General features: G+C 37.7%; 1 protein-coding gene across 2 annotated transcripts in view; it reads left to right on the forward strand.

The window, feature by feature from the left end:
* The window catches only part of LOC125138484 (NACHT, LRR and PYD domains-containing protein 12-like), a 53,719-nt gene that overhangs the window by 17,178 nt on the left and 13,139 nt on the right, over positions 1–23,402 (forward strand). The window contains exons 9-10 of one of the 2 annotated variants that reach the window (XM_047803859.1): positions 284–373; positions 2,656–2,661. In XM_047803859.1, the coding sequence (XP_047659815.1) occupies positions 284–373; positions 2,656–2,661 (96 nt within the window). Of the gene's footprint in view, positions 1–283; positions 458–1,094; positions 1,586–2,655; positions 2,662–23,402 lie in introns of those variants that run through there. The other variant, XM_047803861.1, reaches the window with a different exon arrangement.

Here is a 23,402-nt window from a genome sequence, read left to right on the forward strand (position 1 = left end):
AGATCTTTACAGTGAAATAAAATGTAAAACTGAAATAATAAAATGATCTGCAGCTCAAAGTTACATTCATGTTTCTTACATTATATGATGAAAAACAAAAAAACAAACAAACTAATAAATAAATAAAGACTTTGTTGCTGTTTTTGCAAAAAGAAAAAATAAATAATGAATAAATTTGTGTCCAGGTTTCTGTAAAATTCTTGTGGGCATTTGATCAAAGTTAAACACTAGAAATGTCCCTGTGTACAACCAGTGAAGAGTGTGTCATTGTGTCTCTATACAGGTTGTATATGTGTGGTGTCTCAGATGAAGGCTGTGCTGCTCTGACTTCAGCTCTGAGATCAAACCCCTCACACCTGAGAGAACTGGATCTGTCCTGGAATAATCTAGGAGACTCAGTAAAGAAGCTGCTGTCTGATCTTAAGGATGATGAACATTACAAACTACAGACAGTGATGTGAGTAATGACCTGTTAATAAAAGTTTACCCTCATTATCATTACACATTGATACACATCACATTTCTCTTCAATAACTTTCACATTATCAGGTTAGAAAATGTCACTATATTCTGTTTAATCAGAATTTTTCTAACGATTCTCTTTAATGCTGTTTTATGTTCAGTAAAGTGTGTTGATGTAAAATTCATGTGAAGGCAGAAAACAGGGATTCAGACAGTCTACAAAAAGTCACCAATGAGTTGATGAGAGTGATTGTTAATGAACATTGTGTCTTCTGTCATTCCTGTAAAATTCACCTGAGTTTGTTCTTAAAGTCTGCACTTAAATATAAATGTAGAACAAGATCTAAATGACACAGTAGTGTTTGTTATATAAAAAAGCTCCTGTGATTGGATAAGAGCAGTGATGTGATGGGTAAAGATCTGCTCATTATCCTGTTAGAACTTGTGGAAGTTCTCATTTGTTCTAGTTAAATGTTAGAACACAGATGTTAGTAAGAATGAAGAAATGTTGAATGATTCATTATAAACAGGAGATGATGATGTTTCTGTTGGAGCAGAGATGATTACATGCTGTTGGTCATGAAGTACCACAGTCCACTTTGTGCTGATTAATTCACATCTTTTTCTTTCATATTCAGGCTCTAATGAATATCTGTGTGTGATGAAGACTCCAGTGTTCCTGCATTACCATGATGGAGAATAGAGAACATGTTTATTAACACATCACTCATTTAGTTCTAACACATTAAACACACACAGAGACGTGAGAAGTGTGTGTTCATCGTGTACAGTGAATCAGACTAAACACAATTCTACACTGAGTTTATAATGACCTCTGATCCCTGGATAAAATTTCCTGGACCTCAATCCCATAAAAACCTGAGGGATTATTTGTAACAGCAGGTGAAAACCCACAGGAACTCGAGCTGAACCCTGTTCATTTTACTGTTTGTGTGATTTATTATTTGTGTATTATTGTGATATAATTTACACTTTTTACACATGTACACTTATAGCTATATTACTGGGTACATAACTAAAATTATATTGTATAAAGGTACTTAAAATGTCTTGTAGAAATACATCATACATTTATAAAGAATAAAATACATAAATACAGTCATTATTTTTGTTGTGTAAAATTAATATTATGTATAGATAATTCTGTAGAATATTCTGTAGAAAAACTATTTTTGTTCTTCAAATATATAATCTATATAAATATAGTTCTTCAAAAATAAATGCATGTCTAACACAATATATAGTTACAGAATGTATTCCATATATAGCAGTTACAGTACACAGTGACAATAGACAGCGTTCCTCCAGGATCATGGAGCTACATAAAACAAAGACAGAACTAAGGACTTAGTAAGTTAGTTCTAGCCACATACTGTAAAGTGCATCTGTGCAACCTGGTGCAAACAGTGCAGGACAAGACTAACAAGACATACAAGACAGACAGGACTAAAGACAGTGCAGACAAAAAATACAGGACATTTAACAAAAGACAATACACAAGACACTGTATGTTCAACAATATTGCATGTGCATAAATACTGGAATGAACACATTAGTATTATAGCAGCAGTTACATGAGGTAATGTAATGTATTGTGCAAAACAGCAATCAACTGAAATGTGAAATACAGCATGTGTAAAGAGCAGAATCTGTGTGTAAATACATCATGTACACAGTTTGATATGGTGGTGTGTTTGTGTGTGTTTGTGTGTGTGTGTGTGTGTGTGTGTGTGTGTGTTGTGCTCAGTACAGTTCAGTCTGATGGCCTGTGAAAGAAACTGTTACACAGTCTGGCCATGAGGACTGAATGCTTCGGTACCTTTTTTCCAGATGGCAGGAGGGTGAAGAGTGTGTGTGAGGGGTGTGTGGGGTGAGGTGTTTGTGGGGTGAAGAGTGTGTGTGGTGTGTGTGTGTGACAGCATGTGACAGACTCTCTTATCCAGAATTACATAACAAAGTGCTGTTAAGTCTCTATCATCAACATTAACTCTGGTTCACTAGGCACACACACACTCACTCACACACACACACACACACACACACACACACACACTGTATATTATAAAGTACATTGTGCTTTAGAGCAATTGTAAACATATACAAACTTATGTAATAGCTTTGACGAGGTATTGAAATGAGTCGTGCAAACAGCAATGTGGAGTGCAAAAACAGCAACGAGTGAGTGACTGATATAGTAGTGTATAGACAAGACTAGACAGTGTAGGTCACAGTTGAGTGTAAGTGTGTGTGTGTGTGAGTGTGTGTGTGTGTGTGTGTGTTCAGTATAGTTTAGTTTTTTTTTTGGAGTCTGATGGCTTGAGGGATGAAAGTATTGCTCTGACTGGTCCTGAGGGTCTGAATGCAGTACCTTGTTCCAGACGGCAGGAGGGTGAAGAGTGTGTATGATAGGTATGTGGGGTCGTCCACAATGCTGTTGGCTTTGCAGATGCAGCGTGTGTTATGAATATCCATGATAGATGGAAGAAAGATTCTGATGATCTTCTCATCCAGTGGTGCTGGAGATGCTGTTCCTGATTCAGACTGACCGAGGTTTCCAGGTCAGGAAGTCCAGGATCTAGTTGCAGAGGGAGGTGTTCATTCCCAGCAGGCTCAGCTTCTCACTCAGGTGCTGAGGGATGATTCATTTGAGTGCTGGACTGAAGTCTATGAGAAGCATTCATACGTATGTATTGTAGGTCACTCTGAAGGATGGGACACGAAGGAACAGGCACAGAGACAGGATTAAGGCAAACAGTGTTGTGGTTTTATTTTTCTAGGTGCCGGTGCAATTTAGTGCAGCAGAACAATCAGTGGTAAAGTGGAAACAAACTCGTCCCTCCGTTTCAGGGGTTATACAGTTATATGTAGGAGCTCTTGTGCAGGGATCCAGGCTCCCAGTCTGGAAGGATTCAGTGCAGCTTTTAGTGGTGACTTTTAGCACTGAAACAGGAAACAATACATTGCACAAAACATCAAGTTGTAACGACAGTAGAATAAACATAACTAGAACGGTACATTTCCTAAAGAAAATGTGAATGTGCTTGCACGTGACGTCAGTTCCCTACTGGGAAAAAATATAATCACATTACAGTAAGGATCAATAAGGATCATTAGTTCAAATGTAATGCATTAACTAACATTTACTAACCGTGAGCAATAAATTATTGTATTTAGTAATCTTTGTTAAAATAAAGTTTATTCTCTGTTCATGTTAGTTCACAGTATATTAAGTAACGTTAACACGGTGTTAATAATGTATTAGTAAATGTTGAAATTAACATGAACAAAATGAATAAAAGCTGTAGAAGTGCAGTTCATTATTAGTTCATGTTAAGTAATGTGGTAACTAATGTCAACTAATGAACCTTTATTATAAAGTTTTAGAAAAAAAAAACTGTACAACGTTGGATTCGAACCCCAAATCTCTGTATGCTAAACGGATTCGCTATGCACTAAACCATCCAGGACGAGGAAACCTTCGCGGTTTTATGTATTAATTCACTAACAATACCCCAGCTTTATTATATTACAGTCATTCTTATCATTCTGTGATATACGTGTCATATGTTTAAAAAATAATGATGTAATGTGAGGAGACAAAGAAAAAATGCGCTTAATTTTAATTAATGGGTGGCTCTTAAAAGTGCCGTTGCTGTTCTTAAAAGGACATTAGTTTAAAGTGAAATAAAAAATTATAAAAACTACACTGATAGTTGAAAACAACAAAAAGTTATACAAATGGCAGAAACAACAACATATGTGACCGCCGTGCTGTCCAAGGCACCACAGCACTAGGTTTAAGCATTAAATACACGGTTAAATGTTATATTGTTTGAAAGCTTAGACTCTCGGGATTTTATTAAGCTCACACACAAAGCATAATATGATTTATAGCCATCATACTAATTTAATCCAAGTTGATAGTCACCGGAAATAGGCGGCGCTTACCTTTCTTCACTGGGGTAATATTTTCCAAAACAAATGCTTGTAAAAAATCCCCAAGAGTCTAAGGAACTGGAATATGTAAGCCTTTTAATCCGAGACGCTTTAATCCAAAACGCGTTTCTGACCGAAACACACAGCACTTCCGTCCTTTGTTTCGGCTCTCACATGTCCTAGGAGGCTTAAAAAACTACACTGAGCGTCAAACGAAAATCATGAAAATATCCCACAATATATATATATATATATGTAATGAAACTGAAGCTCAGTGTGAAATATAGCAACAAGCTTTAATAAAGACCTTTACACAGATTCACTGGTGTCTGCTGCCCTCTTTTGGATGTTAGCACATCTACAGAGAGATTCCCCATTCAAGTCTATGGGGAAAAAACACCACTTTGAGCTTCCATACTGGGAATTCTGGAATTCTGATCGCTTACAAAATAGATAGCACACCTCTCCTCAATGAGCCGGTCGATTTGACACCTCATTTATGGGTCTAGGACAAAAGCTGCGGGACAAGTTACGTGCCGAAAAAGTGTCCGGAAGAAGAAGAAGAATGTTTATGATCCTTTACATTTTAAAAATGAAAATCTGTATCAACACTAAATGTATTAAGCCAAATAAAAATAAATTAATTAATTATAAATTAACATTATTTACTGTATTATTAAATTATTTCTTTTCATTATAGTCACTATATCTGTCAGTAAAACTGAGTCAGGAGACAGTTAGTATTCCATTATAAAGGGGACATTTCAGACTGTTTCTCTTCAGAAATATCTTCTGTAACTATATATTGTGTTAGACATACATTTATTTTTGAAGAATTATATTTCTATAGATTATATATTTAAAGAAGGCACAGGATCCCCGTGACCCAAGAATAGTTCAAATTAGCAGTAGAAAATGAATGAATGAATGAAGACTATTAGACTATTAATTTTACTCAACAAAAATAATGACATTGTACACTGTAAAAAATCCAACTCACAAAAAGTTTAAATAACTATTTTTTATTAGTTAACTGGACAAAAAAAATACAAAAAATTTGACTTAAGAAGTTGGTTCAAAAATAGTTTATCCAGCTTAATTTTAGCTGTTGATTGGATATACAGTATGTACACATGCTAGTTTACAAGCACACAAGTCGGTTTGGTGGTTGGTGCATGCACGCTGTATATGTGGACGTTGGAGCTCACGTGGAATGATAGCGCCATTTTGATCATCAGTCAAACGTGCAGGACGAGAAAAACAATCGTTTAAAGCAAGTATCTTTTTTTCTGTGTGTTTTGAAACTGAAGTTAAGTAATATAATGTCACTGGGCAAACTTATTTTAAAGCACGTTTTTATGAAAAATTTAAACAAGGAGAAAATATGTCGTTTTCATTCATTCATTCATTTTCTACCGCTTACTGTATCCGAACTTCTCGGGTCACGGGGTGTCACGATGTGACATGGTGAGACAAAGGCAAGTGTGGATCCAAATGCAGTTTTACTAATTTAATAAACAAAGCAGGACAGGGAGCAGGACAGGGAGCAGGACAGGGAGCAGGACAGGGAGCAGGACAGGGAGCAGGACAGGGAGCAGGACAGGGAGCAGGAACAGACAAGAGAATAAGCCAAACACCAACAATGACTCACAACAGGGGAATGACCAAACAGTGTATATATAGGGAACAAGAGCCAATCACAAGACAGAGGCAATCACAGACTAAGACAAGACACCTGGGGAAGAGAATGAGTGTAGTTAATGTCCATGGTAACAGATAGGTGGGCGGGGTCAACAATTAAAAGCAGGGAAATGACAGCAGACAGAAACAAGGGGAAACCTGTCTCAGGCGTCATCGGGCATCGAGGCAGGATACACCCTGGACGGAGTGCCAACCTATCACAGGGCACACACACTCTCATTCACTCACACAATCACGCTCTCATGGGCCACATTTAGCTCGCAGGCCTTGAGCTTGACACATATGATGTAAAGAGTATTACTAAAATATGTGGTGATGAAAAAAGATGAGACCTTTGACTTTACTCAGTGATTGTAGTTGAGTGAACAACTTTTTCCAAAGTTCAGTAAACTCAAAAAAGCTGTGCAGCAAGTAGCCTTGAAATTTTAAGTTGTCAACTTTTTATTTTTTTACAGTGTATTTATGTATATTATTATTCAATATATTTATACAAGACATTTTAAGTACCTTTATACAATCATTTTAGTTATGTATCCAGTAATATAACTATATTATAACTATAAGTATACATGATATATATATATGAAAGAGTGTTGGGCGCCTTCCTGTTTTTATTTTTTCGTACGTTTGTCACACTTATTAAGGGAAAACAAAATTCCCCCATAAAAAAATACATTAAAAAAATACATAACATAACTGTGGTTCATCACACCTGAGTTAATTTTCTCTAGCTACACCCAGGCCTGATTACTGCTACACCTGTTCACAATCAAGAAATCACTTAAATAAGACCTGAGTGACAAACTGAAGTGAAGTAGACCAAAAATCCTCAAAAGCTACACATCATGCTGAGATCCAAAGATATTCAGAAACAAATGACAGAGAAATTAATTGAGATCTATCAGGCTGGAAAAGGTTATAAGGTCATTTCTAAAGCTTTGGGACTCCAGTGAACCACAGTGAGAGCCGTTATCCACAAATGGTGAAGACATGGAACAGTGGTGAACCTTCCCAGGAGTCGCCGGCCGACCAAAATTACCCCCAAGAGAGGAGCGACAACTCATCCAAGATGTCACAACAGACTCCACAAAAACATGAAGAAAACTGCAGGTCTCACTTGCCTCAGTTAAGGCCAGTGTTCATGACTTCACCATAAGAAAGAGACTGGGCTAAAATAGCCTGCATGAATTATTAAGAGCAAAACCACTGCTGAGCAAAAAGAACATAATGGCTCCTCTCAGATTTGCCAGAAAACATCTTGATGATCCCCAAGACCTTTGGGAAAATACTCTGTGGACTGACGAGACAGAAGTTGAACATTTTGGAAGGTGTGTGTCCCGTTACATCTGATGTAAAAGTAACACTGCATGTCAGAAACAGAACATCATACCAACAGTAAAATATGGTGGTGGTAGTGTGATGGTCTGGGGCTGTTTTGCAGCTTTAGGACCTGTTTGTGACATCAAGCTGAGATGAACTTGGGTTCTGAAGCAGAATCCTATTGGTCCTGACCTGAATCCTACTGAGATGCTGTGCCATGACCTTGGTTCATGCTAAAACCCTCCGATGTGGCTGAATTACAACAATTCTGCAAAGATGAGTGGAATAAAATTCCTCCACAGCACAGTAACAGACTCACTGCAAGTTATCACAAATGCTTAATTGCAGTTCTTACTGCTAAGGGCGGACCAACCAGTTACTAGGTTTAGGTTTATTAAAGTATGACAAACATCAAAAAATAAATAAAAAATCAAGAAGGGGGCAAACACTTTATCACACCACTGTATCTGTGTGAAGTACTTCACTTATACCATATGTCTTATTACCATTTTATTTTATAAAGAAATAATTTTACATAATTAACTTCTAATTAAATCTTTACATTTACAAAAACATTTAGTGAAGCCTGTATGACTTTGTTCAGTGGCAGCAATGAGTCCTTTGGTGTAGAGAGACTGATAAGTGTGTGTCATCATGCAGGAAAGTCAGGATGTAAACCAGGGGGTCAAACTCATTGTCACCAAGGGCCACATCGGCATAATGGTGGCCCTCAAAGGGACAGATGTAACATTGAGGCAGTATAAATGTAGCTAAATGTAAATAAATGTAATATAAAATAAATGCAAATACTCCTTAATGTTAAATAACTTTTTATTATTCAGCATACAAACATTTGTATATTATATATATATATATATATATATATATATATATATATATATATATATATATATATATATATATATGCATAAATGTAAAAAGAAATGTTTGCTTGTTGCTCTATTATAACATAAATCCTTTTAATTTGTCAGCTTATGAAACCCACATTACTCCATAAACATTTATTGAACAGCTAAAACTAAATGTTTTTTTTAAAACATAAATATGAATAAAAACAGACAGACATATTATTCCAGAATAAATAAACTAAAACTTTATATAACTTAAAATACTTTGCTCTCCATAGTATTAAACTAGATAATAAAGGCTCTGTTATCAGAACCAACTTTTCTTTTTGCCATTGTTAGGGGCTAGCTTTGACTTTACAATAGGGTTGTATTGTTAGGGGCTAGCTTTGACTTTACAATAGGGTTGTATTGTTAGGGGCTAGCTTTGACTTTACAATAGGGTTGTATTGTTAGGGGCTAGCTTTGACTTTACAATAGGGATGTATTGTTAGGGGCTAGCTTTGACTTTACAATAGGGTTGTATTGTTAGGGGCTAGCTTTGACTTTACAATAGGGATGTATTGTTAGGGGCTAGCTTTGACTTTACAATAGGGTTGTATTGTTAGGGGCTAGCTTTGACTTTACAATAGGGTTGTATTGTTAGGGGCTAGCTTTGACTTTACAATAGGGTTGTATTGTTAGGGGCTAGCTTTGACTTTACAATAGGGTTGTATTGTTAGGGGCTAGCTTTGACTTTACAATAGGGATGTATTGTTAGGGGCTATCTTTGACTTTACAATAGGGATGTATTGTTAGGGGCTAGCTTTGACTTTACAATAGGGATGTATTGTTAGGGGCTAGCTTTGACTTTACAATAGGGATGTATTGTTAGGGGCTAGCTTTGACTTTACAATAGGGATGTATACAACAACAGACGCTTGACTTGATTGATGCGGGAATGTTCCCGGGTAACCGATTGTTCGGCAAGTGTTATGGGATGTGTAGATTGTGTGATATCAGCACTTCATATCACCGGGCTATTAATAACAATAATAATATATCTATATAAAATGATCTCGTCTTGAGTTTGACACCTATGCGCTAAGGTATTAGCCCATCTTGGTGTTGAGGCAGATATGTGTTCATTCTAATATGACTGCAAGCAATATTGTCTGAACATACAGTATTTACACTGGTCGGTCGGTGCTGTTTCTGTTGATTGTCCTTTGTGTGTTGTCTTTTTTTGTATTTTGTGTATTGTCTTTTTGTCTGCACTGTCTTTTGTCTTGCACTGTCTTGTCTGTCTTGTTTGTCTTGTCCTGCACTGTCTTGTTTGTCTTGTCCTGCACTGTTTGCAGTAGGTTGCACAGATGCACTTTATGTGGCTAGATCTACTTACTAAGTCTCAGCCCTGTCTATGTTTTAAGTAGCACCTTGATCCTGGAGAAACGTTGTCTCATGTCACTGTGTACTGTAACAGCTATATATGGTTGAAATGACAATAAAAGCTTTGTGTCTTGACTTGACTTGATATGAGTGGAGGGATGATCTCCTAGACTCAAAACAGAACACTTACATCTTTATCTGCATGAACACAACACTGCCATTTGTCATATTTAATTGCATTTTCATATGAACTAGATATTTTCCAACATTTTTACTGCAAGTTGATAATAAAAATTATTCATGATTTATATTGCTTTTTGTAAAGACACAAAATATTAGAAAGTACTGTGGTGTCAGGCAGGAGACACTCCAGTGTGGCTCTGAAAAGACAAAGCTGTTAAACTGGGGGGGGGGGGGGGGGTAACATCAGGTAACACTTATATTAATGTCAAACTATTTACAGTGTCAAGTGTCACTTAATGGGACTTTATTTTGCCACAATACCGTGTTTTAGTGGAATGACTTCAAGTATCCATCAAGAATGTATGAAACCAAAGGAAATGGGGCAGGTCATTAATGTTGATGCACTTGTAACCAATAATGACGTGTAAATTATTTATACAATCTATAAGTTATTAGCCAGAGAGAAAGTGTTACACACTGTAACCCAAAACTGTCCTTTGTCACAGAATCAGGAAGGAAGATGCCTTCAGAGAGAAGATCCATCAAAACATACACCCATGTGTCATTTTGAATCAAGATGAGTAGAAGTTTACCAATCTCCATATACTCATCATTTCTGTTCACAAGAGACTGTGCTTTTTTATATGCAGTGCCCTTGTACTGAATGCCTGTGGTAACTGTGGTATTGCTTTCTGAAAAGGCTAACTCCCTGACTGCATGTTTAATAGTGTTACTGTAGAGATTGGGATAAAACACACAGATATCTTTCACTTGCAGTACTGTAGTTTACTGCATTCTTGCCCAGCTAAAAGATATGCCTGATACATCTGATGACGCTCTGACAAAGTTTGGCAAATGTTTTTGAAGTTTTTCAACTGTCTGGCCCATCTTTTAAAATAGATGAGTTTACTTTCAAACCCGAGCCATAACCTTTCCATAACCTTATCAATGGACCAAATTTCAAAAGCAGTGCTGAATGATGGCACAAATAGTGGTGCTTGGGTTTTAGTAGAATTTCAGGAAACAACATCCTTCTCAACTCCAAATATTCTTGGATCAAAATGCCAAGATATGCTATCTGGTACAAGGAAATGTTCTGAGTACAAATAAGATCCACAATGTCTTTTATCTGGAGAGCTACTGTAACTGCCATACTTCATCCTCATGGTTTTGCACTTTGTCACCAGTTTTGATTGGTGACAATCTCAAAAGGTTCCAGTTTTGAATGGCTTGCACTGATAACGGCTCTGTCAGGGTTGACAGCACATGGCTTTGTGAATGCTTCAGAACTTTTGTACTTAAACTGTTTGATGCGCCTGTTTAAGAGAGAGTGTGTGAACCATTTTTTCTCTTTTTTATAATGCCCTTCAGGTACAGTGCTAGATCACATGACAAAACTCCTTCAAAGAGGTCATGACCTAAACAAGGCGGGAGACCAGGCTGGGATACGTGAAAAGGGTATTGAAGATAGAGTTTACTTTTATTCCTCTGACGCTCTGAATGTTTTCAGCCTGGAGATCAGCAACAGCTGCATCATACGTCTCTGGGGTGCTTGGAGGTAAACAGACATTCGGATCAAACTCAAACTCAGTTCTTGTGATTTCACAGTACCTGCAAAAATAATGAGAGCTGCTGAAAACTCTGTTCCTCTGTAAACCCACCTATGCAATGAGAACCCAAGTTATCCCCAGCAATGCAGTAAAGACCCCCTTTTACTGTTTCTCCATCTACATTTATTCCATCTGTCTCCAAGGATTTCAGATCTGCCAACAACTCTGAGAAAACTTTTGCTACTCCAAAACACTTAGGGTCATTCTCAACACACAACAAGACTAAAAACATATTATCAGTATTTGAACGCAAATAAATAGGTAAATTTGCTAATGAAAGATAGACTGCAAGAACTTTGTGTGTCTTCTTAGCAGAACCCAGGGGATTCACAATTACAAATGAATCTTGGTACAAAATCAGTTTGAGGCTTTCAGGGTTTTCATTAAAGAACTGGTGACATTTGAAATTTTGTAAATACAGGACACTTACTGGTGCATCAAATGGAATGTCAAATTTATGCCCATTGAAGAAACTCAATAGAGCTAGCAGCAAAAGATGGAAAAACTCCAGGTGATGTTCCAACACTCTGATGCCAATCCAGAGGAGGTAAAATGTCTAATGAAGTCCACGTTTTACACACAGCATCAACATGTCAACCAGGAAAAAGTATCAAATGCCTTAGAGAGGACTGGCTGTTTTGGTCTGATGAACTTGGCATCTCAGTCCACTTCAAGGAACTCACTGGGATTGACCTCAAAGAGACATTCACACCAAATTTGGATTTGAAGGGAAAAAGGCTTCTCGACTACATGACCACAGTTTGTGTCAACAAGAGCAAAGTTCCTTCAGAATTATGCAAGGCTTCATATGATGTGGGGACTGTAGAGAGGCTGCTCAGATGATGTGATAGAGATGCTCCTGCTTCAGCTCAGCTACTTTGATGAGGAGGAGGAGTCCATGTTCTTCCATGTAGAAGATAGATGTCTGGCAGAAGATGTCCAACTGGTACATGCTGATGTTGGTACACGCTGAGTCTGTATCAGAACCTAATCAACACAAACATCTCCTCATTCATTTCTGCATTGTGCCTCATGTTTGGGAGCTTCTACAATTTTAATATCCATTATCCATCTTAGCTGGCTTCAACTCTGGAGTATTTTTCAAAGGTGAGTAAACATGGCTCTCATTACTACTTTCCCCTGTCTAGTCTGGCTCACACACACACACACACACACACACACACACACACACACACACACACACACACACACACACACACACACACACACACACACACACAGGCACGCACACAAACAGACAGACAGACAGACACACACACACACACACACAGGCACACACACACACACACACACAGGCACACACACAGACTGACAGACAGACACACGCACACAGACAGACACACACACGCAGACAGACAGACACACACATGCAGACAGACAGACACACATACATTTATGCATTGACACACACATACAGTATGTACATACAGACACACACACTAGTTTTTTACTGATCAAACAAAATGCTCAATATGCTTTTATTCTACAGGTGTTTTTTCTCAATAAACCCAGAAAAGGGAACCAAAGTAATAAAAACTCCAAGCTTCCTCTCAACTTGAACCCTCGAGTCCTCACCCTGATACAGAACTCCCAGATCACGAGTGGCGTGAAGCCTAAATATGGACTCTTTCTGTTGACTCTGACTGTTTGTTTGAGAAGAGATACTGTTTTTACTTTGTTAAATCCACAGTGTGTATTATGGTTAAGGCACGATGTCATTTGTTTTAAACTCTTAAAGGTGCACTGTAACTCTTTCTGGTAGACGGTCTATATGTATCTTGCATTTATTCAATTAGAACTGTTTTTAATACAAAACAATACCTTAACAAACCTGCATCCTTACCGTAAGGGGGCTCGCCTCTATATGTTTTATTCTATACTGCGAGTTGTTGTTGTTGTTGTTGTTGTTGTTGTTGTTGTTGTTGTTGTTGTGCGCCTGGCACTTAAACGTTGTTAAAAATAACTTTTCAAACTTAGTTTGAGGGGAAAAAATGCATCCAGTTGTTTACAACTATTTTGATGGCTTTTAAATACATTTTGCAAAAGTGATATTTTCCTCTCGTCTTATTTCAAGATGTATTTTTTAAATTTACCACAATATAACTTCATTATTAAAACATAAAAATACAGCATATTATGGACATATTTATGTATAATGTACAGGACATCTGCCTTTAAAATGCAGTTTTAATGTTTTACCAGTTTAAATTAGGTTTTTGTTTGTTATTTCCCTGTTAATTTGATCATTTATTGATGCACAATAAGCAATTATTACATGTAAAAAAAAATACAGGAAATTGTCTATTTGTATACAACAGTATATAAAATTAACAAAAAAATTGCAGACAATTTTTTAATGTGATTCAGCCGTCATTTCATTCACTGTAAATCAATTAACATATTTCGTCCGGTCATCTACGGTGCTGCTGTATTTTTTACAGGAATTCTATGGTAACCACAGGTGCCAGCGTTTTCCTGTACAAACAACAGTTTTTTTTTAAGAGTTGTGGCAAAACTCCTTTTCTTTTGCTTTAGGTGGCTGCTATTAGTGCTCTTGGGTATGGAGTGCTGTGGGTCTTGGATGTTGCCAAAAAGTGGATCAGATTAAATTTTTACTTGTTTTTCAATGAAGGCAACAACTTCAATAAACAAGGCTCTCTGCCCAAGCCTCTCCTGAAGGTCACAAGCCACATTTCTCCATCTTTCCAATCATTTATAATGCAGCTTTAAAGTGATGTTGCGCATGTTTGTTGGCAAATGCAGCTCTTTTATGTGAGCAATGTGCTCAGTTAAATTTGAGCATCTGCTGAGAAACAGGGAGAATGACTGCAGTATTTTAATGTACTCACCTTTTATTGATGGCCAGTTGTGGATCTTCTCCATATATGCATATGAGATTTTATGTTCGTTACCAAAAAGTTCTGCAAGAAGACTCTTAGCTCTGTGATATCCCTGCTCTGCAGGTAAGTGCTGGCAATTGTACACCAGGTCTCTTGGTTGACCCCTGGTGTATTGTACAAGGAAGTGCAGACTGTCACTCCAGTTCAAGCTTTTGGTTTCTACACCATTCTCAAACGCCTGTATGAATGACCTATATTAGAGGGGATCTCCATCAATAGCAGGAATATTTCATGGTGGCAGAACAGAGCTCAAATTTTGCTGGAACAACATAGCAGTGATGTCATTTTGCCTTTGCATGTTGTCGATTATGCTGGCATGTTGTTCAACTTCTGGTTGCAAATATGCATTTGTTTGTTAGACATATCTGCACTGCCTTTTGATTATTTTATCAAAACATCTCTCTTACACATCCACACACATGAGAGAAGTGCCAATCGGTCTCGGCCTGTCTTGGTCTTGGTCTTGACTTGGTCTCGACCCTTCAAAGTCTTGGTCTTGTCTTGGTCTCGGTTTAGGTGGTCTTGACTACAACACTAATATAAGTATGTATGTATATATGTGTATATATGCGTATATATACCTATCCTATATTTTAACTAACATGAAACCATTATTTAACCCTTTGTTTTTTCCACATTATAAACAGGAGCACTTAAAACACCAACCTCGCTCTGCTCAGGCCTCATACAGACTGAAGCAAGAGCACACAGCGCTGACGTTGTCGGAACTCAGAGCCCGCCTACGAGTGGACATATCGCAGGGTGAACCGCACTTTTAGACTTTAGCCGAATATTGAATATTAACTATTTAACTATTTACTATTAAATTAACTATTTAAATGACCTATTAAACTTAAATTTATCTAAACTAAACTTTACTGTTACACTATAATTGATACAAATTAAACAATAAGAAGACTTTCCAAACCTGGATGAGAATGAGCAAACTTCTTTATTTCTAAGTCAAAAGCAATCAAATGAAAAAAAGATTAAGCGAGCATCCCCCTGCAACCCAAAAAGTTCGAACACAAAAAAAGCAAGCAAGCAAGAGCGCCCTCCAAAGGAAATATCCTCAATATATACCTTGGCACCTCTAGGTGCCTTCTATACATTCAGGTAATTCCTCCTTTCTAAATTCCCCTTACTTTGCAGAATACACAATAAGACCTCCCCTTATTTCCCAGAAAAACAAGTAAGTCTGCCCTTTTAATTTATCAGAAAAACAAGTCTGCCCTGTTGTTTTTCCCGACTTACTTCTGCATTGTTATTAACAAATATGCTTCGCTGTTAATGTTGCTAAACCTGTGCTCCAGAGATCTTCTTGTCTCTTCTTATTCTTGAGTTATTTGCCACTCAATCTTCCATAAAACAGACGTCTTGTGTATTAATCCTCTTTTACAGCTACAATGAGTAAGTTTCCTCATTTCATTTCTTGCCATTCTATACTGTATATGATTTCTACTGATTATATAATTGATTGATTATATGTTAGCTTTATGAGTTATGATAAAAGTTCTTGATTATATTGGTTGTGTTGTATTGCTGTTTTTGCTAAGCCCTTGCTGCTATAATGTTGCTTTGTATATAATGTTGCTTTCTATGTTGACTCCTTAAGCTTACTAAACCTATGAGCTGAACATTGTTATGATCTCAGTCTGTCACTTTCCAGACTGGGCTTGCACTCACATGCATATTTTAAGTTTCTCTATTTCCACTAAAGGTCAGGTTCCCCTGTTGTGGAAGTTTTGAGGTTCGAGAGAATTAAAGCATAAAATATCACACCAACAGGCACGGGCAAAAGTATAAAGGTTTTCCGGTTTATTGCGTTCAGCTTTGCAGAAGGACCCAACACTCTACGTGTAAAATCAGAGAGGAAGGGCCTCCATTATTGATAACATCAGCTTTTTATAGACAGGAATAAAATGAAACAGGACATGTAAAACCAAAACATCATCCACCATTGGCTTAGAAGCATCGCCTGCTCATCTTCTGACCAAACTAATCCCACGGGAACAAAAAAGGTCTCATGGGAAAGGTCTGATTAAAGGCAGTTTTAGGAAGAAACAACTGAAATCTCTAGTCACAATAACTACCAGCCATGGGAAATACAGAAGCCTAGAAGGACAGATTCATGTGTTCTTCTCTAAAGTAAAAATTTCCACTACACCCCTTAGACCCTCAATCTCAGAGTCAGCAGGTCCGTCCAGCTGGTCGCCTGATACAGCCGTCTCGCCCTACTCCATTCATGACGCCTGTTTCAGCTAAACTCTTGACTTTCACTTTCTCACACATTGTTGATCAGAGAGCTCAGACTGACGAGGCCTGACAGCACTGAGTCTGGTTACTTTTACTAAGTTTATGATTACAATAAACATCTTTTCTTGTTTATATCTGGCCTACAACATCACCTACATATGTTCTATGACACCAATTGTAATATTTTGGTCGGGTAACGGCAAGTTTAGGAAAGCATCATGCTCATTCTTTGTGTCTTGGTAACACTGAATAAAGTTTGTGAGGAGCGAAGACACTGAATTAGCATTGTCGCTTGATTTCATCAAATGTTTAGGTCCTCCATTAACCTTTTTGCTTGTTTGCATTTTGCTTTCCCTTTTTCTTGGCATATTTCAATTTGAAGGCTAAAGCCCTTAAACGTATATTTTTGACTCTGTTTAGAAGAAACATCCATATTTTCTGTAGCTGTTTGTGTTTTTGCAACACCCGACATTTTCAAACTTGAACACTTTAAACTCCTGGCTGCCTTTTGCATCAATCCACAGTGAAGAAGGGGGCACAGTGTTACAAAACGTTATTCCATACTTTATTGTTCCAGTTGTTGCACGGTGGTGCATAAAGGTACTGAAATTTTGATCCAGTCTTTAATTCATCTCCTCTTGACAATTGTATTTGAGTGTGGATTGCTAACATCAAACCCCAATAGTTTGCCCATTTTCCTGTACAGCATTAGCAGTCATAATTATATACCATTGTCTTTGAAGGGAGGGGAAGCACTGGTTGTGGGCCAGGCCTTTTCCGCCATCGGCATCCAGAGAACAAAGGCGATGAATTAAACAATCCCTACACAGCCATCTGTGCATCAATCAACAATAATCCACAAGATATGACGTCGAGGAATCGTTCTTTAGGCAGGTTTTTTACTATTGCAGTGACACTTTGTCAAATTCATTCATTCATTCATTCATTTTCTACCGCTTATCCGAACTTCTCGGGTCACGGGGAGCCTGTGCCTATCTCAGGTGTCATTGGGCATCAAGGCAGGATACACCCTGGACGGAGTGCCAACCCATCACAGGGCACACACACACTCTCATTCACTCACACACAATGGACAATTTTCCAGAGAGGCCAATCAACCTACCATGCATGTCTTTGGACCGGGGGAGGAAACCGGAGTATCCGGAGGAAACCAACGAGGCACGGGGAGAACATGCAAACTCCACACACACAAGGCGGAGGCGGGAATCGAACCCCCAACCCTGGAACGTGAGGCGAACGTGCTAACCACTAAGCCACCGTGTCCCCCAACTACTTAACAAATAAACAAAATTTTAACACACAAACAAAAATAGACAAATAGCTCCTACAACACCACTTTTTATTGCACTTTTACTCACCTTTACATTTGTGTATCCATTTCCTATGTTCACCAAAAGAGCCGGTTCAAAGAGTCGAATAGAGTTAAAGAGAGAATGGTCTGAAAGTAACACTAATAATATTGGAAAATTGACACAAGAATATGTTAAGAAATTTTTTTTATCAGTATTTGTTACTATTTACTGATGGGTCTAAATACTCAAATAACAATCATGTGGTAGTAGGAGTGTATACACCGGAGTTATACATAAATATATGTAAACTAATTAATGATATCTGTGTACACAACTGAAGTTGTAGCTATAATTCTAGGTTTACAATGGGTAGAAGACGTAAAACCTCAAAGAGTAATTATATATTCTGTCTCTATTGCAGGACTTTATACTGTAGCTTGGATTCAACTGAAACAGCAAGAAATTTCCTATTTAACAAAATACTCATGATAATGCTAAGAATAGAAAGACTTGGAATTGATGTAAAATTCTGTTGGGTCCTGGCTCATGTTGGTGTAGAGGGCAATGAGATATCAGATCTGACTGCAAAAAATACCCTATATACAAAATACAAAATAAAGAATGAGTAAATTATGAAAATCCCATTTGGGAAAAGTGAGGCCAAGTCATTAACAAAAACAGCAATAGAGTAAACATGGCAGAAAAAATAAGATATAGATAACAAAGGGAGACACTATTATAATATACAAAATGCAATCAAGGTCAAAGCAATTAAAGGGAAATGTAGAAGAGAAGAAGTGATTTTATCAGGATTAAGACTAGGACACACTGGATTAAAATCAACCATATTTTTAATGGGAAAATGCACATCAGATAAATGTGATGCATGTAATGTTCCAGAAAATGTGGAACATGCCATAATGATGTGTAAAACAATATCACTTAGAAAGGGAAATATTTAAAGGAAAGATATATGAGTTGGGAAAAGAATGGAGTTTGAAAGGGATATTAGGGTTGGGTTATTTTGTTGTTGTAGGTACATGAAGCCCTGAGGTTGCATTTCCTGGTACAGTAGGTGGCGCTCTGGTTGCGACCCGCGATATAAACAAAAAAAGAAGAAGAACGACACGTGACTCCTACTGAAAGGGCATAGATATATATACACTAGATGTCGCCTTGTATAGGGCAGTACATTGGAACGAATGCGTCAATAGAGCCGCCATCTTGGTACGGGGGACCCGCTCCTCTTAATGCATCAGCGTCAATGTAGGCAAAGAAATAAAATCACCAGAAATCGTCATGAATGCGATTTCTAGTTTTTTTTTGGTCGTTCTAAAGGTCAAACAACAAACCAACGGAACAAGAAATATAATTTCCTAACGTGCATTATTATAAAACACATTCTCACTTGTGTAATGTAATCCCTTGCTGTCTGTTTATTAGATTTATTTCGTTTGAATAACCAAACGCAGCACAGAAGTCCGGCATCGTCCATGCATTTGAGGTAAAGGAGCACCGTACAAAGATGGCGGCGGTTTTGACGCATTTTTAGGACCCAAGGCGACATCTAGTGTATAGATATCTATGGTGAAAGTGAAAGTGTTTCTCCCTCCGAATCGACTCCATTGTGTGAAGCGTTTGTACAAGTTAAAACATCTTTATCAGCAGCAGAAACGGTGATATTAATGTGACAGAACAAGGCCTGTTGTCTAAAGGTAAGTTATTAGATTATTTGATGGACTTTGTGTTAGAAGAATGTGGATATATTGTATATTAAAGTCAGTATGATGTAAGTACTGTACAGAGCTTTCAGCTTCCTCTCTGCACTTTATGGGGAATTAAACATTACAGGGGTTTTAAACAGGATATTTAAACTAAAGAGCAGCATTTTTCTTTACAAATAAAGATGTAAAATGATTGTACACATTTGTTTGTGTGTTTTCTAGGAGTGTGATCCATTCCATCAGAGGAGATCAGACTCTTCAGGACTCAGCTGTGTGTTTGTGTGTAAACTTTACTAATATATAAAGATGGAGACTCCTGATCTGGACACAGATAATGTTTCTACACCATCAAACAACTGGTAATCTACAACATCCTTGTGTTCTAGTCATTAAATATTCACATCTAAATTATTATTAGTAAATATGTAATGATGTAACCAAATGTTTTACTATTACAGTATATAACTATACACATCTAACAGTCACTAATTCACAGTAAAATGTATTGTTTAATGTAAGTAAAATAAAGTGTGTATATAAATGACTAAAGGACTGTGTATAATGTTGTACAGTAAACTCCAGAGAAAGAGATCAGAATCACCAACACACAGCTGTATCTCCATGAAGAGTGAACGGTCTATGGATATTCCTCTGAGGTTTAAAGATGGAGACTCATCACTTCTACACAGGTAACGTCTCAGCACTGTTAGTCACTGCTAAAGTCACACTTAAAGGGAAGTTTAACTACATAAACAGGGGACAAAATAAATACTGAAACACAGTAATGGAGCCACTATTGTGTGTCCAAGTACTTTTTTTTTGTAATATTTAATCTTTTATTTGGAAATGTGTTTGGGGGAAAAGTGTGTTTGTGGTGTGTTTAATATAAATAGCACTTGGTTTGACATGTTGTTTTGTAATACAGTGAAATTCATATGTTAGTGAGGTAGTTTTGGGGTTGCTGTGTGTTCAGTCATTGCAGGTGAGACGACTGCTTACATTATTGAGCTAATGACAGGAAACTAAGTCATAAGAATCACCTAGAGTTTGAATGTAAAAGTGTTAGTCTAGCTGAATAGCATCTGTCTTTACATTTACATTACATTTATGGCATGTGGGAGACTCCTTTATTCCCAGTGACTTACATCTACCTCATTTATAAATCTGACCAATTGAGGGTTAATGGCCTTGTTCAGGGGACCAGCAGTGGTAGCTTGGTGGACCTGGGATTCAAACAAACTGTCTTCTGTGTTCATACATAATAATTCTCTAAAGTCCCAAATAAACTTCTCTAAAGGTTTGTTCTATATTTAACACTGTTTTTTTTGTTTTTGTTTCTTTGGGGTGGGGGGATTTTCCACCATTGAGCAAAGAAAAATCATTCTGTTTATTGTAAGTAAAAATCCACATTCAGTTAGCAAGTGAGTTAAAAACTATATAGATTGTAAATAACTAAATAAAGAAGTGTGTATAATGTTGTACAGTAAACTCCAGGGAAAGAGATCAGAATCACCAACACACAGCTGTATCTCCATGAAGAGTCATGAGTCTATGGATCATCATCTGGAGGTTAAAGCTGTAGACTCCTCACTTCTACACAGGTAATGTCTCTTAACTTTTAATGTCAATGCTAAAGTTACACTTAAAGGGTAATTTAATGAGATAAACAGGGGGCAAACTAAATACTACATCACTTGAACTCTGACCTTAATAAGGCCACTATTATGTGTTTAAAAATCGCTCAGTCTGTTTTTTTGGGAAATGTTCTGATTAGAATGTTTGCTTGTGGTTTCTTTCTTCAAATGACGTTGTTTTGTAATGCAGTGAAATTCATACGATGGCATTCAAATATGGCTTAAGTGTCCAAATAATAGTCTGTATACTACTGAGTGATTAGATTACTGAAAACAGATGATGAAGTCTAATAAATGAACCCCGTGTCTTCCTGCTTCTCCATATCACAGGTACGACCCAGAATCTGCTGGTGGAAATGAATTCCAGAAAAAGTTCAAATTAAATCTGATGAAGAAGTTTCAGTGTTTGAATGGAGTGATAATAAACCTGGGAACCCAAACACTCCTGAATGAGATCTACACAGAGCTCTACATCACAGAGGGAGACAGTGGAGAAGTCAATAATGAACATGAGGTGAGACAGATGGAGGCAGCATCCAGGAGAAGAACAACAGAGGAAACACCAATCAAATGCAATGACATCTTTAAGCCTTTATCTGAACAAGACAAACCCATCAGAACTGTGCTGACAAATACATCATCTAAACAAGACAAACCCATCAGAACTGTGCTGACAAAGGGAGTCGCTGGCATCGGAAAAACAGTCTCTGTGCAGAAGTTCATTCTGGACTGGGCTGAAGGGAAAGTAAATCAGGACGTCCACCTCATATTTCCACTTCCTTTCAGAGAGCTGAACTTGATGAAGGACCAGAAACTGAGTCTGATGGAGCTCCTTCATGTCTTTTTTAAGGAAACAAGAAACAGAAATGTCCAGTCTGGAAAAGGTTCTGTTCATTTTTGACGGATTGGACGAGTGTCGTTTTCCTCTAGATTTTCAGAACACAGTGAGAGTGTGTGATGTAACTGAATCAGCATCAGTGCCTGTGCTGCTGATAAACCTGATCAAAGGGAATCTGCTTCCCTCTGCTCTCATCTGGATCACCTCCAGACCTGCAGCAGCTGATCAAATCCCCTCTGAGTGTGTGGATCGAGTCACAGAGGTACGAGGGTTCAATGACCCACAGAAGGAGGAGTACTTCAGGAAGAGGTTCAGTGATCAGAGCCTGGCCAATAACATCATCACACACCTGAAGTCATTAAGAAGCCTCTACATCATGTGTCACATCCCAGTCTTCTGCTGGATTACAGCCACTGTTCTAGAGAGAATGTTGGGTGAAGCAGAGAGTGGAGAGATCCCCAAGACTCTGACTCAAATGTACACACACTTCCTCATCATTCAGACAAACATCATCAGAGAAAAATACTCAAAGAAGCAGGAGAGTGATGAAGAAATGCTTCTTAAACTGGGACAACTGGCTTTTCAGCAGCTGAAGAAAGGGAACCTGATCTTCTATGATGAAGACCTGAGAGAGTGTGGTATTGATGTGAGAGAAGCAGCAGTGTACTCAGGTGTGTGTACTCAGATCTTCAGAGAGGAGTTTGGGCTTCACCACAGTAAAGTGTACTGCTTTGTTCATCTGAGCATTCAGGAGCATCTCGCAGCTCTGTATGTGCACCTGACCTTCATGAAGGAGAAGAGAAATGTGGTTAAACAGAATCAAGATACTGAACGTTCGTTGAAAAAAAATACAATCTCAGATGTACACAAGAGTGCTGTGTATCAGACTTTAAAAAGTAAGACTGGACATCTGGATCTTTTCCTTCGCTTTCTTCTGGGTCTCTCACTGGAGTCCAATCAGAAACTCTTACATGTTTTAGTAACACAGACAGGAAGTAGCTCACAGAGCATAAAGGAAACAGTTCAGTACATTAATGAGAAGATCAGTAAATATCTTCCTACAGAGAAATCCATCAATCTGTTCCACTGTCTGAATGAACTGGGTGATGATTCTCTAGTGGAGAAAATCCAACACTACCTGAAATCTGGAAAACAAAGTAAACTTTCTTCTTCACAGTGGTCTGCTCTGGTGTTTGTGTTACTGACATCAGCAGAGGAGCTGGATGAGTTTGACCTGAGTAAATATTCC

This window comes from Tachysurus fulvidraco, chromosome 19 (genome assembly GCF_022655615.1).
Source record: "Tachysurus fulvidraco isolate hzauxx_2018 chromosome 19, HZAU_PFXX_2.0, whole genome shotgun sequence".
Classification (NCBI taxonomy): domain Eukaryota; kingdom Metazoa; phylum Chordata; class Actinopteri; order Siluriformes; family Bagridae; genus Tachysurus; species Tachysurus fulvidraco.